We start from the raw sequence: 15,592 nt of genomic DNA on the forward strand, positions 1-15,592 counted from the left end.
CAGGGTTGCAAATGAATTGTTAATTTGTTTGGATGAGTGTAAAGTCCTCTCCCAGCGATGGCAGGTGGGATCACAGGAGAAAAAGCCTGCGAAGCTGCCCTTCCTGGGGACCTTTCTATTTAACACCTCCTGCAAACAGACCTCTCAAATTCTTTGCCCCCGACGTGCGAGACTCCTGCGCGGGGTTGGAGGAGCAGGCTGTGCCGCTCGCGTGTAAGCTCACATCCTTGCAGACGACAGCACAGCTGCTCTGGGCGGTGAGATGGGAGAGGGACCGGCTGCAGCTTGGGAGGGCCCCGTCACATTATGGCTTTTCTTTCTGATCTTGCTCCCTTGCGCTAAGCAGATCCGACTGCCGTGTCGCAGGTACTGGATCAGGCCAACCTGCTCTGGGATCTGTGAGTAAGGGAGAGATGGGCTGACACCGAAATGCCGCTGCTGGGGCAAGTGGTACCAGCCTCGTGCACAACGTGCAAAATTTGATAGGTCTTTATGGACACTAAACGCTTTCAGTAGCTCTTTCCCCCTCCAGGACACTGTAGTACGAGAATCTGTCAGACCAGTTAATGCTTTTCTCTTTCTGCTGTCATTTTACACTCAGGATAGCAGAATATTTTCTATTTTAGTATCTTTCTGATCTGTTAAGGCTAATGCATTAGTCACATCACATTAAGACATAGGAGAAAAGCACTTCAGGGCTTAAATTATTTAAAAGAAAATTTAACTTTTATCACTTATGCTCTCTTTTGTGCATTGATTAATCTAATTAGTTCAGCAATAAGAATCACTTTCTCCTCATGTTGTGGTCTCGTATGTTGTGACTGACACAACCTGATTCTAGATGTGTCATCAAACAGGACTGGCCTGTACAGAAACCTGGGGTCTTTCTGGGTGTGCAACGATCCTGTGTAAGACCTTGCAGTCAAAATACTACCCTGTTGCCCATGCTTCCGTTCCCACCGTCAGCTCTTACAACTACTCTTTCATTTTCTCTGAAGCAGGGCTGAGGAAAGCGTGTGTTCGTGTTCCCCAAAAACTGAGGTGCCGCGGTTTGCAACACACAGGCACTGCAAGGTCTGGCCTGAACATGTGTAGGAGCGAAGGTCAGGTTATGATTATCCACTGAAGTTGTTTTGTAGGAAGATGCTATTATACATATGCAAGATAGGCTCCTCATTTTTTGAAAAGCCTTTGTGTGTGTATATAAATATCACAGAACTGGGTACTGAAATACAGGTACAATCACCCTCCGTTATTGTCTGTGACAGTCAGTGGCAAGCCACCTCTCTTTGTGCCCAACACCTAGTTTACGGGGAGGCTGGTGCTGTTCCGAGGCGCTGTAAAATAATGAGACTTTTCCATAGCCAAAAATATTTGGCTGGGTTTAGCCTACATAGCTACATCCTGTCTGCGCACATGGTGTGTCACCGTGTCTGATACCAGGTCCTGCCAGTAAAAGGAGTCAGGGCGAGAGGTTGGTTTTGATGTTAAATTTTGAGGTTAAATCCCCTCCCGGAGTAGTGGTCGCTGCTCTCTCCGTGTCCTCTGCCTGACACTGACCGCTTCTCCTTTCCGTACCTACCCCACTTCCCCACTCATGCAGCTTCCATCCCACAACCCCCACACCAATGGCTGCCTCCTATTTTTAACTCTATTCTCCTTCTATTTAATAAGACTAGAAATGTCTTTATGATGCCCTCCCCATCCGTGTGAGCCTACAGAGACTTCCATCTGAGCCTTATGCTACAAGCAAACTATCAATGAGCAGTTACGCTGGAGATGGGAGAGCAGGGCAAGGGTGTCCATAGACGTCTGGGACAGTGAGTAGAGCTAGAAGCAAAGCAGATGTTTGGGTGATGCTTTTTGTTAGGCCGTCACAGTTGCTGAATGCCAAGTAAAAATACGCCGGACATGATACTTCCTTAGGTATCATTAATCTGACCACAGTCACCTGTTAGAGACCACAAATAATAGTAAGAACCTCTGCCATCAATTGACACAGCAAATGCCTTGTGCATTTGTATAAAAAAGTTTTGGCCTGCTCTGCATTCTTCAGATTATTTGAGGCAATCTCTTTGTGGGTATCTGTCAAGCACGGGCACTTGCTCCAACTTTCACCTTGCATTTCATCTTCTCCTCACCCTACATGCAGCCAGATGGTTGAATGTAAGCCAAAACTAAGGATTTCCTCTTTTCTTTGGAAGGGACAGGTGCTCAGAGATTTATCAGTAATACAGTTGTACTTAATCAGATAGAGGCTGTCCTGTGTAACTAAGAAGGCCCACAGCATGTTGCTGGCATAAGCAGCTACTCTAGTGAAGGCCCACTGGAGCTGCCATTTTGCGTTCCAGGTAAAACTGTGCTTTATGGGGTTTTTGACTTATTGTTATTAGTCAGTTATCCTAAAATGCCAAAACTGCACTGATGCTCTAGTACAGCTTTTGTGTACTATCAATTCATAATAATCGTTTAAAGATTACTACCACCACATAATTTGGAACAAGAGTGTCACCTGTCTATGCTACGTGTAAAATTTTAATATTAAAAGTGAATGACCGGGTTCACCATAGACCTAATTAGTTCACCAGAGAATCTACTTTGTGCAGTAGCCTGTACTAACCGTATTGGTGTTAACGTATTGTATAATCAGGTTTAGAAAATGCAGCAGTCTGAAAGCTGGTTTCTGTTGCCGTGTGCTCATTCACTACCTTAACGAGAGTACTGAAAATCAGCAGAATTTGACTAGAAAGTAGGCATTTCTGCCGTGGGGTTTTTGGGGTGGGGGTGGTGGGGGTGGTGGGGTCGCAGAGCAATTGATTATTTTCAGATCATCTGCAAACTGCACCCTCCAAACACTTCTTTATTGATCTATAGAGATTTTACAAAATTAGTTAGATGTTCCCTTTTGCTGTTCAAACTGGGTGGTGAAGCAGCGGAATGTGCCATTTTGATCTTTTGGAACATGCCCCAGGTGTTGATTAAATGATCTTACTCTGTATGTGGATTGTGCGTTCCCATGCAAACATCAGACCTATCAGAGCTTCAAACACAAGCCTGCAGTATCTGCTCTCTGTATAGCAGAGCACATAATTTACTACCTGTTTAAACACTGAACATATTTTAATAGACAATTAGTTTGTCAACGGAACTAGTCCCCTATAAAACTGTGGATGAAGTATAATTCTTACTGTGAACTTAGTGATATTTTAGGATTATTTAGTAAGAGACGTTTTAGAAATCTAAGACTGGAATTTGAGGTTTTGCGTTTCTCTTTCTCCAAGTCATGACCACCTCTGCAAGCTCCAGTGCTTGAACAGGTGGTCCTGAAGAGCATCTTCACCTGGATTTTCCAAGGAGAGGGTTGCTGTCTTCCCTCAAAAGTGGGAACAGAAGAAATCAACTGTTCTGTTTGTTGTTCCTCAAATCTTTGGGAGCAGGACCCTGACAAGAGATTTCATCAATTTATTTATGGCTTAGGTGAGCTATGTCACAGATACAATTTGTCATCTGTTTCCCATGATATGAGATGCTCTGCTTTAATTGTTCTGTACTATGGTTGTAAGGATGTTCAGATGTATTTAGACCAACAAACTACAGAGTAAAGATAATCTAGTCTAAAGGCAATACAATATCCTCCAAGATTAAAACACAAGATGAGGAAGCTCATTAGAGCACAGATCCTGCCACTTCAGTCTTTATAGGTAAGATACCCACAATTAAGTCCTGTATATTACATAGTAACTATAGGTAGGAGCAGGCTGTGTTTGATAAATTTGTTCCAATACTTGGTTATGGATAGTTCAAGGAACTAAAGCAGTGACAGATGACGGCAAGGATCCCAGATCAGAAAGGAGTTAGGAGATCTGTATGTGTTCACAGTCAGTACAACACAAGTTCTTGACATTGTAGCCATTTGTCTTAGAGACACTCAACCAGAGATGAGCAGCACTAGGTAGGTTTAACACTTTTATTAACAAAGAACCCATGGGGCTCATTCATTAGTACAAAATACAATCATGTTCCTGTATGTTAAATAGCATGTTTTTTTTTTTATTTTGTCTCTTTTAAACTGTTTCACAGTTATCAAAACAAAGCCCCTGCATATTGAACTTATTATTGTGCAAACAGTAATTATTTTTTAAGGATCAACTTCTGCACTAAGCAAAGTGTCAGAGCAGAATTTTATCTTTTTTTCACCCCTCCTGTGAAGGGGTATGTGTGCTTCCTAAGAAACACATTCTAGTTGTTTGTCTTTTTTGCAGCAAACAATCTAAGGCCACAGTTTATCTGCAAATAATAAAAAACAACTCAAAAGGTTTTAGGAAAAAGGAAAAAAAAAAAAGCACATCTTTGCCCTTCATGCTCTTGTTTGCTTGACTATGTTTATACCAGGTAGCGTACATCACCTATTGGGTATGACAGTCCAAAAAAGCACCTAATGTTCTTTAAGCTAGTAGTTCGAATTATTAACATGCAAGTTAATACACAGCCACATTACTTTTCAAGTAACTATAATGGTATCTCTTTCAGGAAAATATGCTTGTTCCCTTTCCAGGTGATGGAAATGAAAAGTCCTGTGTTGATTGTATGGGCGCGCCATCACTTCAGTAAAAAGGCATGACAGCTACATCTTTAGACTTCAGATATACGCTAATTTTTAGAATGTCCTTTCTAAAAGATGCACTTAAGTTTTGGTTAAAGCTGCATTTGCTATAGAAGACATTAAAGTTGCAAATGAACACAATAACTGCAGTTTGGAAACGCAAATCTCAATCAGTATGTCTTTTACACTGATGTAAAAAATGACTTGAGGTGAAGTGCTAGAAATTAGACGATGTAAGGAAGTCATACTAAAAGAAGGCTAAAAATATATATCCATGTATGCCTGTAGAAAAATCCTTGCTTCATAAATGAAGACAGGTTTCATAAAAAACCATTTAAACTTTTTAAAACTGCAGTTATTGATGAAATGAAGGGAACTCAATTACTGTTCTTGTAGTTATCAGAAAGTACAATGTTTTACCACATGAAGCACCGGGTTTTAACCCAAAACCCTTCGTAAGACAGAGTAGTTTTAGTAGTTCGAAATCCCCTGTAGTTTAGAGGCTCTAATGTAAACATGCATATTGAGAATGCTGTGTGTCTGCTACTTTAAGTGTTCTGTTGATGGCGGCTTATTTATTCCAATTGATGCTTGGCAGGAAGCAAACATTCTACTATAAATGAAGGCAGCAGAAGGGCCAAGTAAAATGCTGTGCCTTCACTCTTAGCAGCAACAAACTCTCACTGTTCTAAATGACCTGAGGAAGAAAACATTAAAATATTGCACCAAAACAAAATTAAACAGCAAAAACAAACAAGAAAACACACTAACAAAAAGTATTATGGATAGCAAATGACCAGTGCAGCCCCTGACAATAAATTGAGACAAAAATGCAGGAGTAATGAAAAGCTTTGTGCCATTACCAGGGTTTTGTTCCCCTGACGTCCGCTTTCACTTCAGTTATAAGCTATGTCTATTCTGGGCATATTTACACCTCTCCCTACTCCTCCTATCATCTCATTCCCTAACCACAGAAACCATTTAGGGTCCCTTTTAGAACCTTGAAGTATACTGGAGCTTCTTTAACAAGACTTTTTTTGGTCTCAAATCTGACCGTAAGTAAATATCCAAAACAGAGGTAGGCTTATAAAGGCTTCTGAATAAATAAGTATTGTCCATTTTGCCAAGTATACCTGCTGCTGGCGAAAGGATGCTCCCTTGCCACGCTTCCCCTTATCATGCTATCCATAGGCTTAAGATGCAGAAAAATAACTCACAGTAGAAGAGGCTACAATAATTCCCTTAAGAAATCCCTTGAAAGAAAGCATAGTGCATAAGCTCTTATCAAAGTTCAATTTTCTTTTACATACTTGTGTCTTTCATTCAGTAAATGGTTGCCTTCATAATATTGCGTAATAGCTATTCTGTCATCCATGATGTCTTTAGGATCATTATGAATGATGAAATAGTACCACTTGGCAGTTGTTAGAAGGGCAGATTCTCAGGAAATACAAAGTTAAGCTAGAGTGAAGGCTTCACTCCACATTTTAGTAGTGTTCCTTTCTTGGATGCAGACAGTGCAAAACTGAAGCCCCTTGAACACTGGAATCTTTTGGAAATGTTTTCTCACCCCACATTCTGTTCTACTACACAAATTCTACTACAGAAGTTCTCAACATGAACATAATTACGTAAATTCTTCCAGAGTGTTCCAAACAAAATATAAATTCTTTTCTCTTCAGAAGATCCTTACATCTCCTCCTCGTACTTCATGTAGTATATCCACTTTTCAGAAAGCTTTCAGTATTTTCAGGTACTTCTCAAGTATCCCAAGTATAGCTGCTCCCACAACGTCCACCGTGCAGACTAATCCAGCAGATTCTCTTCCATCATCAAACATGCTCATACCTCCCCCTCCATTTTCCTTTGCCTTTCTTGTACACAAACTTAAGTTTTCAAAAAGAAAACTGTTTCCTTTTTAGCTGCACTATCAGCTTAAGCAGCAGAAAGATTAAGACATTCATCACAATGATGCTCATTACAAATCCTCTTCAGAGCATGAATGAAACAGGCTGAATTTCTTCTACATCAGTTGGGTGTGGATCAATCTACAGAGAGAAGAAAGGCAACAATTACTGCCTAGAATTCTCGCACTTCTGTATGTGAGGTTGGGTTTTTTTTTTCCATTTGACAATAAAAACACCACCTGCTGTTTATTTTTTTACCTCAGAATAAAGAGGTGGAGGCTGAAACCGGAACTCTTGTATGTAAGCAAAGACAGGACAACACAATTGTTCCTCACAGTCAATTGGTGGTGGATAAGCAGGAACATGTCTGGAGAACTCTTCCTCTGACACTACATCAGCATAATTTGGTGGTGCTGAAACACAAGAGATGCTACTGTCACCTTTCGAACTACTCTCACACACCAAGGCAACATATGTATTACAGTATCCAACACCATGAAAACCGTATTTATTAAACATTGTACTATTGTCAAACTGCACGAAGTGCACTATCCTTGTAAGTACTCTAACTGGCATTATGTTCTTAGTAAGCTTAGGTGATTCAGCAGGAACACTATGGATGCTTTTAGGGCTACTCCAGCAACAAACCTGTGCTGTATCAAGATATATTCAGTCATGATAAACTTTAAGGTGTCTACCTCCAGAGTAGAATTCCCATTATCAGAAGTTGGTTATTTCAAGATTCAGCTGAAAGTAGTCAGAAAGGGTTAGAGAGACTTAAACACTGGAGTTAGGGTATCCTCACCAGTCTGTTTGGATCTTGACTTAGACTGATGTGCCTTGCTGGTCATGAGTCATACTTTAATGGCCTACATCCCTAGTGGTGCCCTTAAACTGGCACTACTACCCTTCAGCTGCAGTCAGTACTATGCTGTATTATAAAGAGTTCAATATGTATTACCTTCAGGGTGTTCTGGCATGGTCAATGCCAGCCAACTCATATCCATACTAAACTGGCTGGTAATGCTGGAGTTTCTGCTTGAAAATCCAATACATGGAATAGTGCCAATCACCAGAGGCATTTCAATCATCAATTTCTTAGCACCAGGAATATGGATATACACCTAGGTGATAACCCCCAAATAAAAGAAAAAACATCGTGAGACCCCATTGAATTGCTGCTCCTAGAATCTACCCTACTCCCTATGCTGCACACTGTTTAGAAATTAGGAGTTCTCTCATCCCAGATACATTTAGCTAATACTCTGGCAGCTTTCATTCATTTTCCAGCAGCTTCCTTCTTTCTGTACCTTGTCTCTAGATGACATTAAAAATGTACAAAACAGGTGGACAAAAATACCTACACACTTGGTTCTCAGTCCTACCTTTCCATTTCTGAAAAGGATCACTAGAGGAACCCGTTCAGCTTGAACTACTTTCCTCTAATAACCTCTGCAGGTCTAAAACTAAGCTGCTTTTCCTCAGAAACATTGTTCCATTTTCCCTGTTGTTCCTATCTTTCCATTTCAGAATCTCTTCATGATCTTCAGTCTCTCACTAATACAGTATATGACACTTATTTACATTTATTGTTGTTCCCAAACTCCAAAATAAGTGTTCAGTACAGAAAATTCCTCTGTTCCCAACTCAATGCAGTACTCAAGAGTATGTACATGTATAATAAAAATCCATACTTACAGCTAATGAATATTCTACCCTAATAATACAGCAGTCAAGTATAGAGGGGGATACAGGTGGGATTTTCAGAGTTTTCCCATTCCAGGTATCTGTACTCCCAGAGGCAATATGGTTTCCTCGGACATTGGCAACCATCTGTCGGAAAGTTTTTGTCTTCCCACTGGCCAGGTAAGTTTGTGTTTGGAAAATGGCAGCTTTTGGAACAATCAGACGGGAAGAGCAGTTCTCAATTTCTGCATAGATTGGTATGGCTTCCCCTGAAAGGCAGAAAAAGTTCAATGATTAATTTGTATTTGCCAACTTTCCTCTGGGAGTATCAAAGCATGTTACGCAGCACGTACATCATCTGCGATGTTACGAGAACAATACTTGTCAGTTTCCTCAAGCTAGGTTTTTTTTTTTTTACTCCAGAGTTGTATCCAGGCAGAATTATAGCCACCTACTACATTTTACATAGAAACAATGATTGATTTTGAAACATCAAGCATAATATGAACAAGCTATGAAAGCTTTACTTGCAAATTACACACCAGTCTTCCTTTTCTATAGTACTGAGTTTCAGAATATTTTATTTCCTCAATGTATCTAACGTTATCCAGATGACAAGGAAGCTGCTAAAGCTCATTCTTACAGAAGTGTAAACCTATACAAACAAGACATAAAAACCTGATTACATCCACAATTAAGTATTTTATCCCAAATAAAAGCATTTTGTTGTTCTTTATACTCAAGTGCACATGGCTTTTCCATAAGACTACTGATTAACAGGACTTCCTTTCAGTTTATATTCCCAAGGGGGGAAGTGAGGGGAAAGGCAAGATGATTTTTGTTAAAGCAAGTTCATACAGATCTCAATTTACTACCTACCAAACAGAACTATTCTTTCAGCTATAAAGCATTGGCTTCACAGAGATGGAAACACCCTTTTGGATGTTCAGTATTCACATTTTGAAGATAACTACTCTTACCATTACAGTATCCCTTCCTCTCTATTTTGGCACTGAGGGACACTGGTCCAGAGGTGAAAAACCAACAGCCAACCATCTTCTCCTGACTTCTTAGAACAGGTGTCTATAAAATATAGAGTATTTTTCATTTTATGGCATAAAACTGTCAATCACTTGTAGCTTAATGTTACGCATATCAGTCATTGCAATCTAGCTCTCATGTCCCCTTGATCTGAATCACTGTACTGCTCAACACAACTGGAGTTTTGCCACCATGTAAAACGTAACCAAGGTTTGGCTATCCGAACACGTGGCTGTTTCAAAATCCCAGTCTGCGTTTAGACCATATCAAGTTGGTAACACAAAGATCAATCTGCATTTGAATATAATCTGTCTTGAAAAAGATTGATTTAGCAAATTTTATAGGTGTGACTTTTTAAAGGTCTAATGGAGTACTGTGGTATTTAAGCCCACGTTCCTCAGTGGAGGAGAATGCAGAATTAATTTCATCTGCAAACAACTAATACTTAAGCAGGCAAACTGCTTTTACCTTTGAATCCTTTGTAAGGATAAATGTATACACACTGGGCTAAGGTGATGCATCTTTATAACCTGCAAGCCACACAACCCCCCCAAAAATTTAGGCTTATGACAAAACCCATCTTTATTCATGGAGGACTGTCACATTAGAAGACATTTACACTATCTGTAACATTTTTTCATTAGAGTAAACGCATGAGTACACAATATAATTATGAAGTCTAAAGTTTGTGTTGTTTTGCACTTTTTTGGCTCTAACCTTGGAATCCATTAAGACAGGCACTGCCTACTTTATGTGCCCCACAACCCTCTCCTGTGCAATAACCTACGGTCTACCCTATCCTTGCAGCATCTATGGCTGTAGTATTTAACAGCCAGACTTGATGATCTTAAAGGTCTTTTCCAACCTAAATAAATCTGATTCTATCTGGATATGCTGTCTTCATACCGTAACATACATTGTGGAATATAAAGACTATATTCTGCTTACAGATGCCACTGCCAGAGTACTTTAACTTCTCTCTAAAGATTAAAATGTAAGCATATAAAGAGGAAAAAAAGCCCTGCTCAAAACATCTTAGCTGCGTTCACATCACGATGAAATGTTAAAATTACCCTAGCATTTTAAATAAAGTAGAAATTAGTCATTCATATTTAAATGAATAACCATTTAGATCCAGTTGCTATCATGAAAGTGCAAGGTATAATTTTATATTATTTTCATAATATGGGTTGAGATAAAAGAATCCAGCTCATTAGCTTCCATCTTGCCTATTTTCTCATTACTTAATGCCTGATCTTTCTTATTACTCTACAGTATTTCTAGCGATTATTAGAAACTCAATGCTTTAATGTGGCCAAATCTGTCATAAGGAAATAACTGAAAAGATCTCGGAAGCAGCTGCATGCACACACTTAATGTTAGAAAACGACATGCAAAATGGAAGGATACGTAACATAATGGCCAGAGCATAAATGACAGGCTGGGCATGATTAATACTCTTCTATAATTACTGTTCCTCAACCTACTATTATTGTTGAGTTTAGGACACTGCAGCCCTGTGAATGTAGTTGCTCTGGTAAGAGTAACTACTTTATGCTTGTGCATTATTATTATTAAGCCTTATTTATGCATCTGAAGCCTGCATAACTTTTTGGCAAGAGCATCTCTGCCAGCAGGGACGTAATCAATGGTATTAAAAAAAGCCACTCTGTTTGCTATTCACACAACCTAAGATCATCTATTTATAGAGAAAAGCTTAGGGAGCTTATATGCTTTCAGAAGTCAGAAAATGACACTCCAGAATAACACAGAAATGGTTATGGTTGGATGTGAATGCTTCTTGGAAAGGATTTTTTTGCAGATGGCTTTAGAAGGGGGAGGAGGAGCGGAGGACCCTCTTACCAATAAAGCTGGTGAGCTGATGTCGATATGGCTAATGACCTGAAGCTCTGTCTGTACACTTTGATCAGGTGCTGCAGGCCTCTCCAGAATTGCTTTCACATAGTACTGAATGCTGCCATACTTCCCAGTAAAAGAGGTCACCAGAGGTCTGAAACAAGCAGTCATAAAAGCATTACCATAAGTTTATAATTTAGTTCCAAACACAAACACTTCCTGTGTACATAAATGTTTAGCTATTTACAGCTTGTTGTACTTTTAGGGCCTTATAGAAGCTGAAGCGAACAAGGCCCGTCTATGCGGTGACCGATTCAGACACACATAAAGTTCACCCATCAGTTTGATACTAAAAAACCCACAAGGCAAATTACATTAACTTAATGTTCCACAACAAGCAGGGTCCAGCACAGCCCCTTCAAGGTTGGATTATTTAACTTACTCTTGAGGGAGTTGAAAGCTGAACGGAAATTCATGTCTTCCATCTAGAAGAATTAAGGTTTCCTCACCTGTAGGATAAAAATGAATAGTATGTTTTAGTTATTCCATAAATAGAAGAACAAAGCAGATGCTTTTCTAAATTATTTATGTATAAGAACACCCAGATGCAAGGGACTAGGAGAAGTTTTTATTGATCCCAGTGGGTTCTGGATTGGAGCCCATGCTTTATTTATGCTGTGATGCGATTTCAGTGAAAAAAAAAAAAAAAAATCAAGGAAACATGGGAGACCTTGAGTTTCAATTCAGGACTCTGGCCAATTTCTAATCCAAAATGGCTTCTGGAAAGCACAAAGCAAGTTTCTTTTCAGCAGGACAGCAATTAGTCTACTTTTTCAATTAACAAGTAAACTAGAATTTGTGCTAAAAAGCTGCATTTTAAGGTGTTATGAAATACTATTAATATGTGTAACCTCAATACATTCATGGAAGGCCTACTACTGTGCAGTTTTTGAAGGCCTAGATTTGCTTTTCTTACAGATGAACTTGAGACGCGTCTCGCCCTCACAGAACGAAATGCCATTTCCCCTTTCCAACACTGCCGTAGGGGTGCAGCGTCCCAGTGACAAAACTGCCAGCCGGAGCCCTTCGCAACAAAGAGCTTCCCCCTGATTTCTTAAGCCGCTGCAAAAGGCGGCCGGCTGCTCCGAGCCTCTCCCGCCGGCAGCCTCACGGGCGCTGCTCGCAGAGCTCCACCAGCACGCAGGTGCCCGATGCAATTCACGGCAGAGCTGACCGCTGCACGACACCAAGGCAGAGCGTGGGAGACGAAGGGCTGCAGGCTTCCTTCTGGCCCCGGCCTGCTTTTTTCCGCCGTTAATACCGAGAATAACGTGACCGCTGGCGAAGCTGTCGCCAGCCCCGGGCACACACACGTGTGCGGAGGGAGGACGCGTCTGTGGCCGCGCCGGCCGGCCGCTCCCAGCCCCCGCGACCCGCGGCGTCCCGCCACCCCTCACCACCCAGGCCCGGTGCCCGCTTCTCTCGGGCCGGGGTTTCACCCCCCCAGCCTCCCCCCGGCCCCGCTCTGGGAGCAGCGGGCGTGGGCGCCGTCCTGCGGCGGGACGCCCCGGGGCGCAGGGGGGCTTCGACCCGCAGCCCTACCCTGGCCCCCCCACCCCCCGCCCCAGCCCACCCCGGGATCCCCCGCCAGGCCCCGGCCGCGCCCGCCGACCCCGCCCGGCCGCCCCTCACCTTGGGGCGGGTCCCGCAGGAGGCTCTGCCGGATGTCCAGGTACCGCACCTCCGCCTCCCGCCGCGGCCCCGCCGCCCTCGCCGCCGCTGCCCCCCAGCTCCCCGCCCCGGCGACGGCGCCCGAGCTCTCGCTCCAAGCGACGCGGGCCCGGCCGGCGGCCTCCAGGCGCAGCCCGCGGAGCGGCAGCGGGCCCGCCAGCTCCAGCAGCACCTGCCCGGACACCGTGTCCCCGCTGCAGTAACAGCCGCCGCCGCGACGGGCCTCGTCCTCCAGTAGCAGCGCCAGCGTCCTCACCGCCCCGCCGGCCCCGGGGCCCGGGCCCGGCCCGGCCGCCGCCGCCATCGCGCCCCGGCTGCGGGGGAAGCCTCCGGCCCCCCTCGGCGGTTGCTTTAAAACCCGTCTGTCTCCGCCAGCGCCCGCAGGGGATAGTCCCGCCCTCAATGAGGAGCGGGTCGGCTCCTCATTGGTCCTCATTGGCCACCCCTTGGCTCCTCGTTCTACTATTCGTCGCGGGCTGCCCCCGGTGCCCCTCCTCATTGGTTCGTCGGCGGGAGCACACTCGGAGTGCGTCACGCTGCGTGATCACCGCGGAGGAGCCAATCGGATGAGGCCGGCCGCGCGTGGACAGCTACCCGATTGGCAGGGCGGCTGCAGCTCCCTGGCAGGAGGGCCAATGGCGCGGCACGGCTACCACGTGCACAGCCTGTGGATAAACAGGCGGGGAAGGGGCGGGGCGGGGCCGCGGGGGCGGGGCGAACCCGTGAGGGGAGGGGTGGCGAGGCGAGGCGAGGCGGGGGCGGCGGGCAAATGTTGGCCGTAGCAGCGCCGCTGGGGTGGGCCCGGGCCAGGGCCCGGGCAGCGGAGCCTCCGTGGATTCCGGCCTGCTGGAGGTCCCGGGCCTCGACGCCCCACCGCCTGCGCAGCCTGACGGGGCAGCGGGCCCTGCACTGTGGGGAGGCCCTGGGCGGGCCTCGGCTCCCGTCATGGCGGCTGAGGAGGGAGTGCTGGGGCCGCTGCCGCGTCGGCGTCGGTCCCAGCCTTCCCCCCGCCGACAGCCGCGCCGGCTGGAGTGTTACAGTGGGCAGAACAGCGCGGTGCTGCCGTTCGCACCCGGGTTTGCCCGGGGGTTACCTCAGGAAGCTCATACGGCCCGTGTGCGCCCCCCTCCCGCCCCACCAGCGAAGGGGAGGTGAAGGGGTTTAGGCTGTAAGTGAGCTGCCCCGGGATGCCCGCACGCCCCGTGGTCCGCGTAGGTGCTGAGTTTTTCTGCGCTTTGTAAACCAAGAAGCATCCTGGTTCAAGAGCTTGTGACTAAATCCCCATTTGAGTAGAGAAATGGGTACGCAGAGCTGCATGCTGTTATACCTCAGCAGTGTGGTATAAACTTTTACGTACAAATGGTCTACAGGTAATACTCAGAAGACCTATCCACTAGAACAAATGCAAAGTTTGCTGTTATTTCCCATTTTTACAAGTAGAAGCTTAGGAGCAGCATCTATAGGAAGAGTGGCAAATGTGTCTACATTGATAGAAGAGTACAGCCAGATCAGCAGCCCGACAGGCAAGGCTGCTACAACTCCGTGCCCCGGGTCCCGCCAATATCCAACCCAATACATGCTACAAAATGAAATGCTTTGGGTATGCTGGACAGACAAAAATTAATTTTGTTCTGGGAAGTGTCATGTTTTATGATTGCCTGAGTCTGTAGTCACGCATCTTCCTGAAGGTGTGTATGGTGAATGATCTGCCGGCATTTCCATTGGTGACGAAGGAGTCATTTCCCAGCCCGAGTCACCTGCCTGCTTGAAGCTTCTGACAGCTGCATCTTCTGCATTCCTTCGTCCCCCTGGAGCTCAGGAAAACACCAGCCTGGTGTTTCCCAGCTGACTCAGTTAATTGCTGAAATTAGCAAAAAATGTCTTCCAGACTCAGAGCCTTGGCTTTTAAATAACTGACAAGATAACGTGAGGCTTTCTCAGAATCCCTGGCATACCATTGTGTTAGATGGTTCTGTGAAACATAGGCTCATATTTGGAGTTACTTCCGTGATGAAGAACTTGCCCTTGCCGAGAGCGAGGTAGGCCTTTTGAACACACTTTGTGGGCTACAAGTCAATGCAAACCTCTGTGTTAATCAATAATAATGTCAGAAAAAGTAATGTGGTTATAGATGCGGTGAATTCATAGGCTGGTTGGACCCTTGGCTGTGGGTTCCCCAGCTCATGATGAAGAATTATGTAACTAAAGAAAATAACGCCCTGATGGTTGTTTGAATATTTAAAGAATTTTTGGATATTCATATCCCTTTGTGGTTTTTGAAATAGTTTTTGTAGAAAGTGCAAATGTTGCATTATTGGTAGGAATTATGCTTTGTTATTTTTTGTTCAATTAAACTAATATAGCTTGAATGTCTAGTTTTGCATAAATCTTTTCCTTATATCCAGTTTTTTACATTAGCAAGCATCAGGTTAGTTTTGTAGCCAGCCAACAGAACATGCTTGGATGTGCGTGCTGAATATTCGCTTATTTGCTCAAATTGCTTAGGTACAACGTGTGTATGCGATTTCTTGCAACTGATTGTGAAATTATGATACAGAGGGGAAAAAAACCAAAATCCCACACCTCCCTTTTTTTCCTTGTATGAATTAGATCCTGTATAAGAGTAATTAATTCTCTTATGGGTATTATGTGACCATTCAGACGTTGCCTCCCATTTATTCTTTGCAAGTGCAAATGAGCTAGATAGGGAAATGAATAAACATGGACAATTGCTTATGAAACAAAACATTATACAGAATTAGTGAGA

At 43.9% G+C, this 15,592-nt stretch overlaps 1 protein-coding gene across 1 annotated transcript; it reads right to left on the reverse strand.

Annotated features, from left to right (window-relative positions):
* Positions 1-3,953: 3,953 nt before the first annotated feature.
* Positions 3,954-13,339, reverse strand: ARRDC4 (arrestin domain containing 4). The gene is made up of 8 exons (XM_064456160.1): positions 12,787-13,339; positions 11,537-11,603; positions 11,101-11,248; positions 9,177-9,279; positions 8,209-8,465; positions 7,472-7,634; positions 6,769-6,923; positions 3,954-6,651 (listed from the first exon to the last, which is right to left on the reverse strand). Exons 1-8 carry the CDS (start codon positions 13,322-13,324, stop codon positions 6,595-6,597), a joined length of 1,488 nt encoding a protein of 495 aa, XP_064312230.1. The 5' UTR covers positions 13,325-13,339; the 3' UTR covers positions 3,954-6,594.
* Between the last annotated feature and the right edge of the window lie 2,253 nt (positions 13,340-15,592).

This window comes from Phalacrocorax carbo, chromosome 7, assembly GCF_963921805.1.
Source record: "Phalacrocorax carbo chromosome 7, bPhaCar2.1, whole genome shotgun sequence".
Classification (NCBI taxonomy): domain Eukaryota; kingdom Metazoa; phylum Chordata; class Aves; order Suliformes; family Phalacrocoracidae; genus Phalacrocorax; species Phalacrocorax carbo.

Bases quoted from the DNA above. Each gene is read 5' to 3' on its own strand.
- ARRDC4 (XM_064456160.1), bottom strand. From the start codon at position 13,324: ATGAGGAGGGGCACCGGGGGCAGCCCGCGACGAATAGTAGAACGAGGA. The intron at 11,604-12,786 runs GTGAGGGGCGGC...TTTATCCTACAG, and splicing joins CCTGCGGGACCCGCCCCAAG to GTGAGGAAACCTTAATTCTT. The intron at 6,652-6,768 runs GTAAAAAAATAA...TTCTCTCTGTAG, and splicing joins CTCCACCTCTTTATTCTGAG to ATTGATCCACACCCAACTGA.